General features: G+C 40.6%; 1 protein-coding gene across 2 annotated transcripts in view; it reads right to left on the minus strand.

Annotated features, from left to right (window-relative positions):
- shq1 (SHQ1, H/ACA ribonucleoprotein assembly factor) overlaps nt 1–19,849 on the minus strand; it is a 49,481-nt gene extending 29,632 nt beyond the window's left edge. The window contains exons 1-9 of one of the 2 annotated variants that reach the window (XM_033627809.2): nt 19,721–19,849; nt 18,578–18,746; nt 18,206–18,270; nt 9,635–9,763; nt 9,391–9,545; nt 9,136–9,248; nt 8,951–9,048; nt 2,137–2,294; nt 1,521–1,574 (exon numbers count right to left, since the gene is read on the minus strand). In XM_033627809.2, the coding sequence (XP_033483700.2) occupies nt 1,521–1,574; nt 2,137–2,294; nt 8,951–9,048; nt 9,136–9,248; nt 9,391–9,545; nt 9,635–9,763; nt 18,206–18,270; nt 18,578–18,720 (915 nt within the window). In that variant the 5' untranslated portion in view covers nt 18,721–18,746; nt 19,721–19,849. Of the gene's footprint in view, nt 1–1,520; nt 1,575–2,136; nt 2,295–8,950; nt 9,049–9,135; nt 9,249–9,390; nt 9,546–9,634; nt 9,764–18,205; nt 18,271–18,577; nt 18,747–19,238; nt 19,373–19,720 lie in introns of those variants that run through there. The other variant, XM_033627808.2, reaches the window with a different exon arrangement.
- Nucleotides 19,850–21,028: the final 1,179 nt, after the last annotated feature.

The following is a 21,028-nucleotide window of genomic DNA, read 5'->3' on the forward strand; positions in this document are numbered from 1 at the left end:
CAACTGGGAAGAAAATCAACTGGTCCTCAACCTGTTGCTGTGACAGCATTCTCCACAATGAACCCACCACACAAACTGGCTGTGTGTTAACTGACTTTTCTGTACAAGCCCCCAGGAAAAGCAACATGCTTTGAAGCTAATTTTACATGGTGGCCAAACGTGGAATTACAACATCCAGGCCTGTCACGTGATGCCATGAGGGCAAAAAGACTTTTTCCCATTGACCTATATTGTGAAAGAGATGTCTGTAACTCAATAAATACATTTTTGAGCATCACAACCCTCTCTGGATTTTATCCATTCGGCACCACAGAGCAACTTTCATAGGAATGGAAAGGGATACGCCTCCAACGCCATATCCAATTTTCTTTATACATCCATGTACCAGTACTGTGTGCAGGTTGTTAATAAAAAACAACAACATATATGTCATATTTTGTGTGCCTAGGACTTTTTTTTTCTCTTTGCCATGGTATCGAAAGAAGTACCAAATATTGTTTTTTTTATACTAGTATTGTATTGAAGTTTTAAATTCTAGTATTGTGACAACCCTAGTTGAAAATATGGATGGGAAAGAAAAATAACTTCATTTGGTCCTTTTTTCATTTCAGTAATTGCTAAATTAGAACAGCAATTGATTCTCCACACGCGGTTGCCTGGTGAGAGGCAGCAGTGTGCCAGCTCTCTCACAGCAGGTTGGCAACATGACCTGCCAACATGTACTCTGAATACACATCTACAACTTGATGGAAACCAGTTCCATCTGTAAATGGGTCTTGCACTTAGCTACCCATACACACTTTCAAAAGCATGAGTGGTTAAGGCTGCCAGTCAGCTGCATGATAAAACAGGAAAAAATAATGAGAGGCGGCAAAATAACAAGGTCAAAGCAGAGATATAAAGAGGGGCAGATCCACACAGTGCAGCATGAATTTAAAAAGTACTCTACTAATTTAGCATCAGACAATGGATACGCATGGACACTTTGTCGAAATAAAAAAAAAGGATCAACATCGATGCAGCAGAATCAGAAATATTGTTGTGTTTACGTCCACATTTACCTCTTCCTTGTCTCAACCTGACACCTACAATAACCATAATGCAACTTGAACGCTGACAGTTCTGTCAGAGATTCGGGTGTGTTATGCTAATGGTGCCTGATGTAACCTGTAGACAGCATCAAGCAGAGATGAGATTTTTTTTTCTCTCCTTTTTTTTAAACTTGTGGTCTTTAGACCCAACCGACGCCGCCTCAAGTGACATCACTTATCAGACTTCACCCAGCTGCCTCTGGAGCCACAAAAGGCTTTACACAACTTGTTTCATACGTGCAACAGTTTTCTTAAGACTTGTAAACAGACTTTGATGTGCAAAATCTGAGGAGGGCTAGTCTTTCACTAGCATTCTGGCACATTTAAAGTAATGTTTAACTAGGCTGCATATTAAATAAACAACTACATTTGTGAGAGTGACTCATTCACTGCAGCTCACCTCATTTCTTTGAGCTAAAACTGACTCACCTCCAGCCAGCAGAGAGTTCCACTGAGTTTTCTGATAGTCCATGGAGACTCTACCTGCGGGGAACAGGGAGACCACTTATCAACTCAACAATAACAGACAGGAAATACTACAACACTATACAGTACAATGAATTCTGCTTAGACAAAAGCATCTAGATGCACAGTAAAAATCCGGCAACAAACACTCTGAAATTAACTCGAGGACCTGTTCTAAACTCTCAGCAAATTATAATTTCCTGTATGGGAATTAAAATGTTCACACAATAGATTTTGTTTTTATAGCTGGGCTTTAATTTAACATTCTACTGTATCAAATATCACTAGTATTTCATTCACACATGCTATGACTGGTCTTTAACAATGAAATCAGCCCCGTTCACCGCCATTCTGCAGCTACCTTGGAGGAGTGACACAAAGACGCCTGGACTGAGCTCTCGGATCTGCTCGTAATCTCTTAAGGCTCTGAATGAAATGGAAGGGGGTCTAAAGGATTTGAGGATAGAGGGCTTTGTCATCCAAGGCTAAGTGCTACTCATGAGGAGCTGCCTCTTCACACATACACACACACACACACACACACACACACACACACACACACACACATACTCTCACTTACGTTGTGCTCTCCCTCTGTAGAGCGCACTTCATAGGCATAAGCCAGCAGGATGTCCACGAGACTGAGCCACACTTGGTAACGAGACGTCTTGTCCAGCAGGTAGGAGCGGTTGGTGAATTTTCTCAGCTGCTCCTTCTCGTCATCGGTGAACGATACAGCTGCACGAGAACAAGGATTTTACAGTTAAGTATCTGATTTCAAATCACCCTTAGTCTTTGGTGTATATTTTAAAGGACTGAGACACTGAACTGCAGAAGAACCCAGCAGTGGGTGTAAGAGGCAGTGGTGGTGGTCAGGTTGAAGAGGAGTTGCCTACACTGCTTTAGTTTGCTACAAAAGCTCCTCATAATGACAGAGGAAGTGTATGACTTTACAGACTCTACACACCACCAAAGCATCATCACTTAAGCATGCTCAAAGCACCATCTATCAAGATAAAAGGCTTAATGTTTCATTATGGCACTGCTGTGATAAAAACAGCTTAATAAGGTGGGTTTAGTGTCCAACGTCTTTAAACCTATTGCGGGCAACTTCTATGAAAGTAACATTCTGTCATATTTGCTGAGACTGTCACTGTATCCACACAGTAGAACATGTGACAGGTAGTCTATGAAAAAAATCATGGTCCTTTGCTTCCTCTTAGTGCTTCTAGTGGCATTTGCAGAAATCTACCATGGCTAAAGGAAAACAACCAATTAGAGCTGAGGAATCTCCAACACAGCTGTCAATCATGTCAATCACTGCTGGTTAACTGCGGTCAAACTGTCAAACTAGGCAGCACTGATAAAATATGAATCAAGATTCTCTGACTGCATTGCCTATTTCTCGCCTCGGATGTTTTCAGAAACATATTTTAGTGTACTGTTTAGCTGTAACATGAGAAAGGGGTTTCACAGAACGGCTGACTAGTCGACTATCAAAATCTTTAGCCAACACTGTGCATTGTTGTCGACTAATTGTTCATCTACAGGTGCAATTGAATAGACGTGGCAATACATCTATAGCAGTTATGCAGCTGGGGGAGCTATGGCTAGACAAGACACAGGGAAACTTCTGCTAGTCTCGAGGAGCTGCAGCATTTCTTAGTGAACAAACTGTAAACTCTTTCATACATTCACTTGATATCTTCAATGCTAAACTTAAACTCTCCTCCACTCTCATCCCTTCGCTGTCACTCTCTTTTGCTCTGCCACACACTCCTTATGCACACACGCTACATACATACTGGCTCCAATATTCTCCAAATGACCTACGCTACCCTTGCATTTGTTTGAACAATCATTTTCGACATTATGCCATGTTAAATAAACAGAATTTAGGGTATTAGGAGAAGGAAAGACTCCCGATATTCCTACAAGAAAGCAGTTGCTTTGTTACTGCAGTCAAACAGAATCTCCAGCTCAGACAAGTCTGCTGGGGGTTCAGTCCAATTCAGCAAATGCCATTAGAAGCACTAGAGGAGGCAGATGAACGTGATTTTTGAACAGATTATCTGTTGCCCGTACTTCTGTCAGGATATAGTGACTGTTTCAGCACATATGAAAAAAGTTATTTTTTAGAAAAGTTACCAACTGGAGCTTCAAATGTCACTCGATTTGATAATTGCCATGATCACAGCATGTGTATGCCTGAAATTTATGAGCCGGCTAAGTTTGAAAATGCACAGTTGTCTCAGTTTTGCCCTTCAGCCCACAATTAGCCAGCGATTTCACATCCAAAGCTGAAAACACCATCCTCCTGTCTAAAGTAACTTAATGAAAACAACACCTCTGGAAAACAATGACGTATGGTGTAGGGTTAAATGCTCTGGACTGAGATTCTGGTATTTCCTGTGAACTCACCAAAATCTGTGGGAAGCCTGGATTTTGTAGTTTGTGTGTGCATGTCTATCTAGAAGTGCCTGTGTGAACACAAACTAAAAAGCACTGTATGCAATGAAACAGATGTCTTCTCCGAATCTCATAGATGTTATCCGACCATGAAATGCAATTATTATGATAATATATCGGGATCAACTGTCCAGCTGCAGGTCATTTTCATTCTGAAAAAGCAGCTTACAGTCCAGCTATTTGGCAAAACATTGTTTGGAACAAGTGTGAACAAAGTGCAGGGCAAAAGGTGAAAAAATGTTTAATCACTCTTGCAGGATGGAGGCTCCGTTCCAAAATCACTGTGCAGTGTGGCTTTCTACAAGTGTTGCAATGCACACAATGTGGATCCACAAACAAACTAGGTTTTCAGAAGCTGTATGTATTTTCCAGTAACCTCTGCCTCAGGTTCATACTCTTTCACTTATTCACACCCGTTAGGCGACGGCACGGACTGCTGTTCTGGATCAGTCGGGGGCAAAGTGCCTTGTTGAAGCGCAACATGACAGAAGTTGATGGGGAGCAGAGAGAAAATAGGCCAAATAGGCCGACATTCAATTAGGAAAATTAGTAAAGCCAATCCAATTTAGACGTGTATGACAGCTGAACAGCTAGAAATCTTAAGTTTCATCATATGAAAATATCTCAAAACCTCTGCTTCCGTGCTCTCCGCAAATTCACTAACTGTTGCCTTTTGAGAGAGACATCTGCTTAATGGGGATCTGTGGCAAGCCTAATGGGGCGACACAAACAGACTTCAATCCCATTTAAGCTATCTCGTTCAGTATTGAGAGGCGCGCTGAATGTCTGCAGGAACATGCTGTAACTCAACTGTTTTTTTCTCGTTCTCCCAGCAGCTTATAAAGCAGCTGAAAGCAATTCCTCTCTCTGCAAGAGGAGAGGAGAGTCCCTGCACTGAGCTCCTGATGTGTGTGTGTGATCTACACACACACACACACACACACGCAGTACTTCAGAATGATCTCCCTGGCTGCAGTGGGAACTTGGCACTGCTGAGAAGGAGATTCCTGCTGCATTACGTCAGGCTTTAGTTCCCTGCAGGCGCTACCTGAGTCCCTCGTCAGTGCAGCTGCAGCGGGAGAGCCTCGACTGAGCAGAACACACACAGACAGACACAAAGACCCACATGCACGTGCACCCACATCTGCACAACCGCTTCTTCAAACACTTGCGAGACACACACATTGAGAGAAAATTTAACAGACTAACTTGCAGCGATGTAAGCGACAGATATGCAAACAAATTGCCAGGATGCACAGGCACTTGAGGAATAACATATAAAAGCAAAGATGTATCTAGAACACAAATGTTGACATAGCACAGTGTCTCTAAAAGTGTTTTTGTGGATCTTCATTTACACAAGAATGATCCTGGAGATTTTCTGTGGATATAAGTGCCGTCTGTTCTGAAGAAAGATGTTGCACAATACACACAGATTGCAATTAAAAACAGATATTCACAGCAACTTAATACAAAAGCTAAAAAGCAACAGAGCACCAACACTCTTGCAAGTTGGACCCAGCAGCCTCATGATGCCAGTTTATCACCCATTAATTCTGCAGCCAAACCAGTGAGGTGAGGTTAGCAGACTTGATAGATTTACCCGACACCACATCCATTCATCTCCTCTCTGGAGCCAATCCCTTCTAATGGGCATTAGCACGCAGTGAATGAGGGCCTCTGCTGATTGCAAATTAATTTCTGACCTAATTCCTGCAGTTGGAATGGCAGCCTGGCTCTTCGCTGCTCTCTACAGGTCCAGATGGCCTGATGGCATGGTGTAAATATGCTTTGTCAAAATACTGCTGAGGGTTGGAAAACCCTTCCAGAATCTCACAAATGCAAGAGGTCAACACGTGACCCTGGATGGCAGATATGGTTAATTTTGTGCATGCACACACTGTGATCATGGCAATTATCAAATCAAAGAGATGTTTAAAGCTGCAATTGGTAACTTTTATAAAAATAACTTGTCATATTTACTGAAAATGTCACTATATCCATACAGTAGTACATGATACAGATAATCTGCATTAGACAATAATATCTCTCCTCCTCTTCGTGCTTTTAATGGTGTAGAATTCACTGCAGCTGAATAAAAACAACCAATCAGAGTCGAGGAGTCTGTAACGCAGCTGTCAATCATGTCAATCACTGCTCGTCAACTGCAGTCAAACTGTCAAACTAGGCAGCACTGATCAAAAATAAATCAAGATTCCGTCACTACATTGCATATTTCTCACCTCAAATGTTCTCAGACACATCTGTTTGTGTACTGTTTAGCTATAAAATAAGATAGCTTGCTCTGGCCAGTGGGCGGTGCTTGTTTTTGGCCGTGCCACAAACTGTCACATTTTACAGCTAAACAGTGCACCAAAATATGTTTCTGAAAACATTGTAGGTGAGAAATATGCAATGCAGTAACAGAATCTCAACTCAGTTCATTAGCGCTGCCTAGTTTGACAGTTCACAAGGTGTAACTGACATGACTGATAGCTGTGTCAGAGACTCCTTGGCTCTGATTGGTTGCTTTTCATGATTCTTGCAAATGAGGAGGCAGAGGAGCATGATTGTCTTTACAGATTATCTGCCTCATGTACTACTGTCAGGATAAAGTCACAGTTATACATTTTTTTTTAAATATTTGCTAAAAAAGTTAACCTGCTGTAGCTTGAAATGACATTTAATAAATGATAAAGGAATAATCATGCATCGAAATTGCAACTGTGATTGATGTACTGTAGTTATCTAAATGGTTAATTGTCAGTATTAGAAATATACAGCCTATTAAAAAACAAATTATATGGGGTTCTGTTAAGGTTAAAAACAAAGGTTAAAGGTGTAAAGGTTAAAAACATCCCTTGCCCTATCTCACCAGGTCTTGTTACTCTTCCTTACTCCCTAAGGAAACAGCTGGAAGTGCAGTGGATTCTGATGGAAATGCCATCAGATGCACTACAAGGAGGAGGAGGAAATATGATTATTTTTCCACAGATCATCTGTCTCAAGTACTACTGTGTGGATTTAGTGACAGTTTCAGCATACATGACAAAAAGTTACTAACTACAGCTTTAATGAGTCAGTCTGCTCAAAGTGTAAGCTCTGTGTAGTGGCACTATCTGACTCGGTCAAAGGTCAGACTTCTAAACCCAGCCATAACAAAGTGCAGCAGGTAGAGAGAGACTGAGCTGTCAGGATCATTTAGCCCGGACCCGTGTGTGAATGCAGGCCTGCAGTGGACAGCTGTGGCGTGTCAGTGTGTTGGCCCTGACACTGGAGAGCACAGAGGGGCCAGTTTCTACTTCATTAGCACTTGTGTCCACATCCATCTGTCAGGTGACATATATATCAGACTTAGCAGAAAGGAAAGGGGGGAAAAAGTCTAAAGACCCACATGGAGAAGCAGTAGTCACCATTTTAAGTATACGACAAACAGTTAAAATCATGAGCATGCTTTCCAGATTTGCTGGCGAGCCGCTTATCTCCTGACCGATGCCATTCTTCACACTCAGCTGAGGCTAATGCTATTCAACCTGTCAATCAAGCCATTAAGTTTAATTTGGCCCATTTATCTACGCCTGGGCTCCCAACTGAGGCACTCTGTCTTAGAATGCAGAATTAGGCGAGGGAGCCGGCCGGGCTACAGAGAGCAGTAATATTCATTGGAGGCTAAACTTCAGGCTGCGGCTAATGGCCTTTGCACTGCTGACTGATGGCTGCTCATCAGCAACGGGGCCCCTTCACGCTGGTGGAAAATGCAACCAGCAGCACTCCCTCCTGCGATAATGCTATCTGTTTAATCTAAATCCTCTCTCAAGAGTACGACACCCATGCACTACACATAAGCTGTGGCTATGAGCCACGCGCCTGCTTAAACAGTGGAAGTGCGGGAATTAGCAGGCTGTTAGAGGAGCCGGATGGTACAATTAAATAGTCTCTCGCAGTGCCGAGGCTTCGTGAACCATCGCTCCTGTGCGAGAGGCTGAATGGAGAAATGAGGCTGGGAGGCTGCAGCCAACAAGCAGCACGTCTCAATCTAAGCAAATGAGCCGTTGATTTGAAATGGATGGGAACTGATTGCAAAAAGAAACCCTGACTTTAGAAAAAATGACACTGAAGATGCAGGAAGGTAGAGAAACTCGCCTTTTTTGGGGGAAGTTGTCACATTTTAACTCAGCAGATGTTCTTGTTAAAATTGGTCAGCATGCAGCAGAGAGATGTAGTGATTAGGGAAGGTTCAAGTTCAATCTCTCATAATGGGAAGTGTTTTTCCTGTTGAAGAGCCCTGAGGCACTTTGGCAGGGAGTGCAGCTCTGTTGCTTTCTCACTGACCTTCCTTCTAGAAAAGGCCAGTGAAAAGACTCATGTGTCCTTTGGGGATTAATATATTGTCAGAGAACAATGTGAGTGCCTTGCAGGCATGAAATCCCTGCCAACAGATTCCCGTTTGGAGCTCTGCATATAAACTATTTCAAGTAACAATAATGCCAATGGAAGTTTTGGAATAGTCCTGCTGGGTGTAGTGGAAATGGTAAACAAGAGTGTTTTAATTTGGTCAAATAACTTCAAACAATGCATGATTGCCCTCTCAATGTTTGAAACTTTACGCCACCTTCTGGTAGCCTTTGGTCACTACTTTGTTGGTTCCTTTTAACTGCTCGAAACACTCAAATGACTCTCATGTATAACGCATCACACTGCAAACACAGATTTCATTTTGTCTGGTTTTTATATAGAATCTTTATCTTATCTTTGATGTGTTTATTGCAAAAACTCTGTTCGCTGGAAACATTTTATTAAAAAGAAGAAAATTTGTGTTACTGTTTTTTGAAAGCAGCTAAATATTATATTGATCTGAGCAGCACAAATCAGTTTAAAGGTCTGTAGATCACATTTTTCAAAACTTTTTAAAGGGATGACCTTACCAGCTTCTCCCTCCTGCTCTGTAGAGGGAGTCAGCTTCATCCACCACAGCCTAAACTTCAACAGCCCCTTGATCTCATCATCTTCAAACAGATCGGCCCTGAAACAACACGTAGACATTAGCAGACAGCACCGAACGATAAGTGATGTTTTAGGAAGTCAGAGGTTTTCACTTTGATAAACTCACAGGTAATGGTCAGGAGAAAAAGCAGATGCCTCTGCGTCCAGCCGTGCCTGCCTCCTCTCTGCTGCTGTCGTTCCCTCTGGGTTCTTGACATCAATCACATCGCTCAGTTCCTCCTGTCAGGAAAATCCCAACAAAAAAATTTGCAATGTCACCTTAACTTTTTGTAGGATTCTTTTTAGCAACTTTTTCTGATTATATTTAGAACAGATGTACGGACTTCACTGATGAGGTGATAATCCTGATCTTTAACCTCACCTGTAACCTTGCAAACACTCCTGACCTCTGGTTGCCAAAGCCATATTTCTGCAGGGCGCTCAGCTCCTCCTCAGAGCTCTCCTTGTACACCTCCTGCTCCACCTGCCAGTCAAATTCTTCTTCATCTTCATCATCTACCGCCCCTTCACTGCATCCTTTGGAAATGTGAAGAAGTTATTGAAAGTTCTAGCTTAATTGAATTATTATTTAAATCTAATTAAACTGCTGTACAGATTTGACCTACCTGTGCTTAAGTCCTCTATCAGTGGTTTTGCTGAACGGGAGCCTTTTGGGGCGAGGAGACTTGTCAGCATCTGAAGTCCTTCAAAGTGCTCTCCAGCTGTTTCCTTGGGGACCCAAACAGTGACAAGACCTGGCGAGACAGGGCATGAAGCAAGGGACGCTTTTTAACCATTACAGGGCTCCTTTTCAGTGACATCACTCCACATAATTCAGACGTCTATGATTTCTAGTACTGAAACGACAAACCAGTTGACAGAGAGTTTAAGTTTTAACTAACAGATATCACCATAAAACCTCCCCAGCTGATGACTTATATTAAGACAATCATTTTTTTATTAAAAGACTTTTAAATGTTATGTTTAAATATACAAATAAAGTGCTGTCTAATTAAATATGCAGTAATTTGCATATATTGCCAGAGCAGAAATCTGAACAACATTTTTGTTTAATTTTGTTGACATCTTTTAGAGTCAAAGGTTTTACAGAGGGGATTTGGACATCTCCTTTTACCACTCCATAAATCAAAACATACCGTCAACAGCTGTTAAAAAATCATTGTTTGCCATGTTATTAGGAATATTACTGTATATAAATCAGGCTATAAATGATACATAAACCAATCCCTATGTAAAAACCTTCAGAATATAGATAGGAAAAACTGGGAAGTTTGGTAGAGCTTAGATTCTCTGCCCGAGCCCGGCCCGGCCCGGCCCGCAGGCCCAGCCGGGTCGGACCGGGAGCCCCCCTCCCTCTGACGGGCCCAGGCCGGGCCCGGTCAGATATGACGTTTTCTTTTTTTTAAAGCTATGATTTGATAATGTTATAAGCTGTGTATTGTAGCGACCCTGCAGTAAATCTGTTATAATGTCAATGTTCTGTGAGTTAATGGCATATTTGGGATTGAATGAGGTGCGGGGTGCGAGTGTGACAGGGATGAGGAGGGCTGTGTGAGTGCGCGTGCTGGTGTGTGTATGAGCTGGAGGAGAGAGCAGGAGTGCACAGATGGAGTTACAGCTAAGTTGCTGTTTGTTGGTTGTTTTGGCGTGGTTACGGCCAAGAGTAACCTGTACTGTTCAGTAATAAACGGTGGTTTAATTGCCGAATAAGTGCGTCAACCTTTCCACACGTCCTGGCGGACGCTACAGTATTATAAAAAAATAAAATTAAACCACACTTTGTATGACACATAAAGTTACAACAAACTTAGTTACAATGTTGCAACATTGTGCACGCACAGCCCTTCACCACCTGGATCCTAAAATAAACACCTGTTTTATTACATAATCATGCTTCCGTGTTGCGCCATTCATTAAGATCCTATGTTTCTGTCATTCAAATAACAAGACTTGTGGTTTAATACTCTTAATTATAACAGCCAACTTATTGAAAAATGTCTGGTTTAAATCGGGCTCGGGCCCATAATTACAGTTAATTGGACAGGCTGGGCTGGTCCCGGACATAACGTGCATGGGCTCAGGCCGGGTCGGGCTGGATTTTTTGGGCCCGATCTAAGCTCTAAAGTTTGGTTATGTTAGTTCTGATGTGAAGATTTCTGGCTCAGAGTAAAAAAAAAAGATTTGTTTTGTAAAACTCCATACATTTTTTGACAAAAACTAAAACACTAAAGGCGAATTGGGTCGAAACTTTTAACTACCAGATATCCCCATAAATTTCCCCAGCTGATTACTGCCATTAAGACAATTATTTTTTGCATTACAAGTTTTCTGAAATATTATGTTTAAATATGCAAATGAGGCATCAACTTATTAATTATGCACTTTTTGCATAAATTACCAGAGCACAAATCTGAATTAAAATGAACTTTAATGTGCATTTTGGATGTTTTATTTCTACTAGTCTGACAGAGGACATATTATGGAAGCAAAATAGCTCCAAATCTCAAAATTGACCAGTGCATGAGAAAACAATGTTTTCACCTCGGATGTCTCCCTTAAAGAACTCCTTTAACTGTACCAATGAGTTGGTGATTGCAGCGTTTTAAATGACAGCATGCGCCTGACTTAGCTCATTTTAAAACAATAGGAACTGAATACTAGTTTTGTGACTAGCGACTGGACAAAATAAATTAAGCTTCTATTAATATAATACGAGAAGTTATATTTTGTTTTGAGATTTTGTAGAAACTGCCAATAAAAAAAACAAGAGGAATTGATCATAAAAACAGGCAATTCTTTCAACCTAACAATCTACTTCAGATTTTTTCCCATAACAGTATTAATCACATATTAATTATAATATTTATACTATGATAAGAAAGAAATGACTATGCTAAAAACTGATAGACGATAAATCAGAAAAGAAGATTTTGCATTGATGCCTTACAACATGTGAGAGGAGAAGATGGAAAAACAAACAACTGATCACAGACAAAAAGCAAAAACAAACTATAATTGATTGCTTTTTGTACGGTCATTCATTTCAACTTGAAAGTATCTATTCATAACAAACGAGGGTCACTTCATATAGCCACCTGTGCATGTAATACTTCAAAATTAAGTGGTTACTTTACCAACTGTTATTAAAACTAAATAGGCAATACACCATGGATGAATAAGGCCAATTTGGTCACACCACAGAGATAATCTGACAGTCGCCTAAAAGACCTCATAAAATTTCAATGCACCCAAGTGTTAAAGCTTAGATGTGCTTTACGATGGGAGCTGACTAATTGCTTGAGTTGCAGGCCTTGCAGAATGGAGAGCCTGAGAGAGGGATCTTAATGATTGCTCATTATAAGTCTAAACAAGGACACTCATTAGCGAGGCTTTATTAGCAGATGTTGCAGGCTTATTTAGACACAGCGAGTTAACTGGGGCCATGCTGACAGACGGGCAACGAGGTGTCAGAGTCCATAAGGCAGATGTCCCCATAAAGACAACTTCATTAGAACCGATTATGTACAACAGAAATCAAAGATGCATCAGAGTGACAGACAGTAGCGTACAGACAGTAGCGTACAGACAGTAGCGTACACACAGTAGCGAACGTCGCCCCAGTACTCATTATAATGTTTCATTTGCTCGTTATATACTTAAAGAAATCCTACATGAGCTCCCTGTCACTGTGATTGAGATATTACAGGCAGCCTGCAGGCTGTAATCATTATGACATTACAGATGGCTCCAGTGGCCCTTTAAATGGGATGAAATAAAACATGATCAGTAGGTTAATTTACCCCGGCTGATTGACTGAAGTACAAACTAAAGACACCCCGGGGATCAATCACCGCCTGCAACGAGAACCATGTTTCAGTCAGTGCCTTGTAAGAGTGTGACTGGTCATCAATACCACGCAAATCTGTTTCTATAAGGACCAGGATGTGTAAAGTTTCCAACTGCAACAACTACATTTTAATTTTCACCCTGTATTGTGTTTTTTGTCTTTTCACCAACTACAAACCCGAAACATGCCACACACAAATCACACACCATGTTGCAGTCCACTTTGACTTACATCCTTCAAGTCCTTGACCTAATGAAAAGCACTGTTGTAACTATTTGTGCTGTATGTATTTCAGCAAGCATGATGGTTGGTCTCGCTCAGCAATTAACTCCATCTCACTGATGTGATATCACTGTTAATAGGGATGAGAGAGTACACCATCATCAGTATCTGTTCAACCTACTACATCATCTGTGTAACTGAGCTTCAGATCAATGTCTTCGACCACAAGAGTCAGAGAACTATTAATTTAGAGAACAAGCGTTTCATAAAGCAAATGAATAAACTTAAGGGAATCAATATATAAATACGACACAGGCATGCACTATTAAGAAGCAGAAAGTCAAATGCACAAACCAGAGTTTTCATACTCAACACGGCTTTCTTTTTGATTGATTTTTTATTTCTATTTTAAATATTCAGTTTAAACAGTGTCATGTTTGTGTGTGTGATCATGGGTTCTTCTTACTACCTAAAGTTTTTGTATTATCCTAAAAACAAACAGAACATTGCTCCTTTTCTCTGACTACACAGCTCCCAAACAGAAGCACATGGCTAATTATTATGCAGAGTGATGACATCAGCGAGGATGATACTCTGCATAATAATTAGCCATGTGCTTCTGGCCCTTAGGAGCCCTTTTGCTTTCAGGATAATATAAAAACATTAGGCCCTGCGATCAGGTGTGGATATTGACACATTTTATTCAGATGATACTTAAGCTTGAGCCGAATACTCATTCCATTCAAGTATTTGGGTCAACCCCAATTGTTAACTATAAAAAACTGATCAGTTAATCTTTTACGAGGTGACCAAATAAAGACAAAGGCTGCGGTCAAATAGCCTTTTTGCTCAAGAAGACTCCTAACTGAGTGAAATGTCGAAGAAGTATCTCTGTGGCAGCCATGATAAGAGCTGAATGACTTCTCTACATGCTAAGGAAAAGTGCTTCTATGCTTCCTTTCTTATCTCCTTTAGCATAGGGGACACTGGAGCATCCTTTAACAAAAAACAGAGGAGATAATGCTGTCCCCATTACTTGCAGCAGCAACATTTAAACTGGCACATCATTTCACAAAAAACAACAATATGCCAATCTTGCATAAATTTAACAATTATTTCCATACAACAATGTTTATTGGGATTCATGTGATAAATAGGAGTGGACAGCAGAGTGAGCATCAGCAACCACTCTCATTGTAACATCTATTTTGTTTCACTTTTGTGACTGGTAGCCTATGTTTCTTTTTTAATTTTAATTCAAACTTTGGTAACGAAGTATTATTTTTCACCGTGTTGCCTACGTTTAGATAGCGTGCATTAGGCGTGAGCAGTATCATGTTATTATGATATACCAGGGCATTTCAAAATCCCTAACGTAAAATTCGCAATACCATCAAATATAAAGACACTCTTCTTTCTATTAAACTCATATGGAGATGCTGTACTAAGGATGTATTTTATGTAATGCACATCACACGCCACAAGAGGTCAGTCTCTACCAGTGGAACAGGCAGCTAAGCAGCCAAAAATAGCATCTGTGAGTGATGGGGAGAACGTTACAGGCCAGATGAAAAGGGGCAACCGACAGCTAAGGTAGACAGCACAGGAAAAAACTACACATTTTCTCATCTGACTCTGTGAATTAAAGGTTTTTCAGCCAAACCAGAGTTGGTGATTGTTGCAACAGTGACTTACCAAGACGGTTTGGGCGAGTTTTACTTTGTGTCTGTTGAGTTTGAATTAGATTTCTCAATTTCAACCCGAGCCCGACCCGAATAAGCCCGACGAGTCGGGTCGGTTTGGGCCAACTAATTAAGTTAATTGGAGCAGGGGAAAAAAAAAAAGTGTGTCTGTCAGAGAAGCGCACTGTGTGAGGGTGTGACAGCAGCACTAACACACAATGCTGCTGTCCATGGTTCTCACTTCTGAGCAGCCTGTGAGAAAGAAAATATGCATGTCTGTTAAGATTATTCCAAATCCATTCATTATTCAATGTTATGTTGTTGATATTTGAAGGTTATAGTTACCGTTTTTAATAAAGTGTTCGAGTTGAAGTTGAAGTATCGTCTGCTGTGTGTGTGTGTAAGGGGGATTATAATAGGACTATAATAATTAAGCAAGAAGAAAATACGAATTATAAAAATAAAGAATGCTGAATTCTGTTCTGACGAAAAAAAAAATACTAAAACAAGATATGCTGCTGTGAAGTGTGAGCTAAGTTCAGTCAGTCAGTCAGCGTTCAGGTGCAGGAAAAGTGTTGAGAGCGGCTGCGGCTCATTAAATGCAGCAGCGCAGCGCTACATGCTCTCCCCCACGCTGATGGTGAAGCCTGTCTGTCTGGTAATGTTATTTTGGAACATGAATGATTGGTTGACTTTAAGTGATTAAAGATACTGTATTTGAGCCAGGGAAGCCAGACTGCTGAGGCGCACAGGGGGAGCATCATTTTTCCCCCCTTCCATTTAAAAAAAAAAAAACTCGGGTTCAGTCGGGCTCGGACCCAGTGATGTATGTGATGATGTTGGGCCGGGCCGGTTTTGGGCTTCAAGTCCCTTGGGTCATTTCGGTTTCGGGTTGAATTTTTGGGCCTGCTGAGAACTCTAGTTTGAATTAACTTTGTTTCATGATGAAGGAAAGAAACTTGAATTCAGAAAGTGTATGGTTGTATTATTGTATTATTCTGTTTAATAAGGAAAACAGGTGTGAGAATATTCCCTTTCTTGACATTGTGTGAGTTTATTGCACTTAAGAAGCTAAGCGAGTTTTTCGAACATGGGATGTACCATCATAAATACATACACCATCATATACCACATACCCCAGTGAAATGTAAGGAAGGTACTAAGGTTTGAAAAAAAAAAAAAACAACAATGCCCAAGCCTAGCACTCAGGTTATATTAAAAAAAAAAAAAGGCGTATAGGCGCAGTGATTAGTTGAGTGGTTCGAACCCAGAGTGGAGGGTTTACATGTTCTCCCTGTGTCAGTGTGGGTTTTCTCTAGGGAAGGGTTAGGTTAATTGGTGACTTTAAATTGGCTGTAGGTGTGAATGGTTGTCTGTCTCTATGTGTCAGCCCTGTTATCGTCTGGCGACCTGTTCAGGGGGTACCCTACCTCTCATCCAATGTCAGCTGGGATAGGCTCCAGCCTCCCCGCGACCCTCAACAGGATAAGTGTTACGGAAAATGAATGAATGAATATTTGATTTATAAAAACCAATACAAGGAAGATGCGCTTTTAGTCTATCTTCGGAAGTTTGTAGTGTTACCACAGCAGACCGATGTCAATAACATCTGCTGTTGCATAATTAAGTAGCCTAGTGTAAGTGCAGTCGGCTTCTCTTAGTACTTGGATGTCTTTTTTTTTTTTAAAGTCCTTATGACTTGTCCTTCACATCTCTCCTTCAGCTAATTACGGTTTCCATCAAGGTCAGGGCAAAGTGTTTAGGAGAAGACAATGGATTACCTTTTTTTGACTTTTCAACTGCAGCCAACAAACCCAGTTAAGTTACACAAATGTGGGGCATCCTGGCCTAGTGGTAAAGACACAAACCACTAAACTGCAAAGTCCTCGGTTTGATCCCAGCCAGGGACTGTTGTTGCATGTCATACACATGTGCCTCTTTGTTTTTACACATCCTGTCTGTGAAACTCTCCAATTAAGCTGAAAAAAGGTTACACTATTTTTAAACCCCTGTTCAGTATGCAGACAACTGGAATAAATATAGCGCAGAATGCTGAGATAACATTTGTACAACTTAGAAAAAAACAAGATACTGGAAAACTGTTTTTCCCTTGTTGAAAGAAAGGTCAGCACATTCTGACAAACACCAGAGGGAAAAACAACAGTTAGAACTTAGAAACATCCTGAAAAATATTGCTCTTACTTGTTTCAGTCATTGTGTTGACAAAAACACAGATGAAGTAAAATGAATGGAAGATATCAGATCCTCCAGTAGGACGTTTAATTTTTGTTTTCTCTTGCCTCTCAGCTGTTTCTCTGGCTCAATACTCATGGGGTGCTGATATTCAGATATGTAATCACATCATAGTTTAAGACCAACAGCAGCAACTTCACAGCAACCTGAGACACCAACTTAACCATATCTGATTGAACAAGAAAAAGGTATGTTGAGCTGCTTGCTTGTTATCTTGCTGAAATGCACCCACAGGCATTTTATTATGTAACATAACCATAGAAACCCATGACAATTCATGCTGCTTTATCGCAATTGCACATGTTACATTAGAGCTGCAACAATTAGCCGATGGGAAAAAAAAATTGGCAACTTTATGTTATTATCGATGAATTGTTTCTCCCATTTTTAAAGCAAAAATGTCAAACATTTGCTGATTTCAGCTTCCTAAATGTGAGAGTTTCCTGCTTTTCTTTGTCATTTAAGATAAAAAATGAGTCTTTGGGTTCTGGACTGTTTGTTGGACAGAAGAAGCACACTGAAGATGTCACTTTGGACTGTGGTAAATTGCTATTAGCACTGTTCACAGTTTTTTGACATTTTATAAAGTAAACAATTGATCAATCAACCATGAAAACAATCTACAATCACATAATAATGTAACCTAGGGCGATATGGCCCTAAAATAATATGACAATATTTCAGGGTATTGTTGCGATAATGATATTTTTGACGATATGACAAATTATTGTCATTTAAGGAACATAGAATTGCAACATAATAAGTAATAGGTTTATGACAAAATCACTTGATGACACAGACTCCCATTATGCGCACGGCAAGAAAGGAGAGGAACAGATGTTGTGCTGCTGCCGGAGGAGCCGCTGAATGAGTTCCCTCTAAGCGGTAAGTCGCTTTAAGAGTCTGAGAAGTCCAGGGCTGTTCATAAAACACTCAGGACGCCAGTTTATTCGACACTACTGAAGCTGCTCCTCTTTTTGGAACCACCGCAGACTCTGTAATAGTTTCGCTTTCAGCCATGTTTGTTGTTGCCGTGGGTAACAGTATGGCGTCAATGCGTCAACAAGTCGAAATATCGCGAGTATCATGGTATGAATCTTTCATATGATGTTAAACATTATACAGGCATTGCTGTGAACGAGATGATATGTCACACTCCTAATGTGACCTACCTTTATCAATGTCAAATTTAGCCTTTTCTCTCCCATCCTCCACTACTCTTCCAGGAAGAGATAATCTGAAAAAATAAAGAAAGAATACAAATAAAAATAAATAAATAAATAAATAAATAAAAGTAAAATACACACACAGATGAATAGTGACTAATAACAAACACCCTATTTGATTTATCTTGTCAATTTTATATTGATATTGAGACCAATGATCAGAAAATAAATGACAGCATATTGAAGTATAAGACAGATGGTGCTACATGATGAGCCCATGTTTAACTGCTTTCATCACTCCCTCTTTCAAAGCTAGGTGTCAGTGGTACAAACAGTTTTCACTGAGTTGCATCAGACTGTGTGTGTTGGTTAACTCACCTGAGAAAGTAAGGCTTGGCATAGAACTTAAAATCTGTTCCTTCGATGTAGAGATCAAACTCTGATGTTCTGGTGTAGGGCACACGGATGCTGAGGATCAGGTACTCTGGATCTTGGCTCAGGTCAAACGCAGGAGTTATCATTGTGAATACTGATGTATAAAACAGACCTGTAGCATCAATGACAGGAAGAATCACAAGCTCTGGTTACAGTGTGTATGGTTGCATTGTACGCTAGTCTGCAAGACTGTATGACAGCCCAACTGACTATAGCATGCCACCTTGTGGTGACTCCATTAAGTGTTGCTGTAGCTGAACACGTCTCCACCAGCAGCAGCCCACATGTGCTACACTGAGAGTGAGAACTGTAAACATAGCTTGTGTAAAACTAAACGACTCGTTTTCTAATGCAGAAAGTAATATAAGATGTTTTACTTTGGCTTCAAATAGGCTTTTAACCCGCTCCTTCCGTCCTCTCTTGTTTAGAAAGATTTTCATACCAAACTGCATTCGGAAATCTCGGCATTTTAAAAGGTCTTACCTGTTGACAAACGTGTGTAACTTTTAAAGCACTGTTTAACCCATTTTACTCACTTTACTGTTCTGGAATTATGTTCGGCATAGTTCTCATCTACCCAGAAGCACGTTTAAAAGAGATTTACCAATGTTTATAAGATATTTGCTGAAGAATCTCATGGAGCTACGTCAGCGATGAAGTTGGGGACTTAACGTGTATAAATCATTAAGGTCTAAATTTTGTCTATAGCAGAGTTTATATTGGCCTCCATCTATTCCGAATTTAACACTAGACTCCAATGATCAGTCGACATTGAGTAATGAACTATGAAACGGCCGTATCTGTCGATGAGCTTTTCGCCACACTCATTTCACAGTTTTTTAAATGAAGTTTTGTTTCGTGGTTGGCTCGCTATTAGCTTGTCAACTAAAGCTAACACATGATTGGTCTCCTCGCGTTTGGCTAACATAGCACCCAGCAGCGGTGCTAGCTGACAGGTTAGGCGACCGCTACCTAACACTACTTTTATTCAGCTGCATGCGGTGTAAACGGGCTGTTTAAATCACTTCAGTGCCAGTCACTAAACACAGCACAGTTAACATGGAGTTCATAAGTATATACACTTACCAGAAAAGCACTGAGTTATCCCAACAAGCTTCAGTGGCAGCTCTCAGATGTAGCGCCCATGTTTTACCGTAGTGCACGGTATAAACTGGCAGTAAAAAATGTTCTGGCAAATTTAACAGTGTCCTAAATGACAGATACTGTACGTTTATGATCAGTGCAATATCAGAATGTGTAAAAAGTAGTAAAACCAAATGCTTTTAGAGAAGTGGCACACATTTTTTCCCAAGCTGAGGTCCAGGGACTTATACTGATAAGATGAGGAGGTGACAGGTGGACAAAGCCATGATGCCAATTAGTTTTTTAACTTTCACAAGTTAAAGTGACAGTGACATTTTTCCTCTCACTTTTAGTTTAGCATTTGTAAATCTAAATTATTTTGGCATGAGTGTCACTGAGTGTTGGAGATATTGGCAGCAGAGATGTCTGCCCTCTGTTGAACATAATGGAACTAGATGGCACTTGGCTTGTGGTGCTATAGTTATAGCTCACTGTATAAAAATAATGGACATAGCAACCTTGACATCACCTATTGTTTCGTGGACGGTTTTGAAGCCTTAAGTTGGGCATTTTGGCTGCCGTCATCTTGGATTTTTGGAGCCAGAAGTGACCATATCTGGACAAGATAGGTGGTACTGTGGAGGAGCGATGGGTGGATCTGACTCATAAATTGGCATCCATGTTTCCCTCACTTGCATCTTTGTCTTGCGTCCTAGTCCCTTCCACTTGGGATGCATGGAGAGACACAAGGAAACCATGCAAGGAGAGATAAGAGGAGAGAAATATGTTTTTAGAGAAATGAGATGTCCTTTCCTCTGAAGCATCATGTGAAGTGATGTTCCTTTCTGATGACTGCGGCAGCTGGTAACAGCTGGATCAGCTGTGAATCGGCTCAACAGCTGTTTGTGTCTGCACACGTGCACTGAGCTAATACTAATAAAGGCACACAGTTATCACTGCTCACTTCTCTCTGTTTTACAAACACCTACACATCAATAACAACCTGCACTCTGTATTTATGCTGTAGTGTGTTCTGCTCAGAGGCACATGCATTTACGTTTAGGCTATTCATTATTTGGATCTGCAGGCTATTTATTGATATTCAGATTATTATGCTTAATAGCCCAGAATATGATTATGTGTCTTTTGAACACTGGAATAATTTGTTAGGCTAAATGTTTCAGGGATAAAATCAATTCTGCAACACATCAAACCTGACGCTCAGGAATTATCAGCATCACATGTGACTAAATGGAAATGATAATAACTGAGTGAAAAGTGTTTCTTTGCTGACAGACTCCCCTAATCTCT

Source organism: Epinephelus lanceolatus, chromosome 1, assembly GCF_041903045.1.
Source record: "Epinephelus lanceolatus isolate andai-2023 chromosome 1, ASM4190304v1, whole genome shotgun sequence".
Taxonomy (NCBI): Eukaryota; Metazoa; Chordata; class Actinopteri; order Perciformes; family Serranidae; genus Epinephelus; species Epinephelus lanceolatus.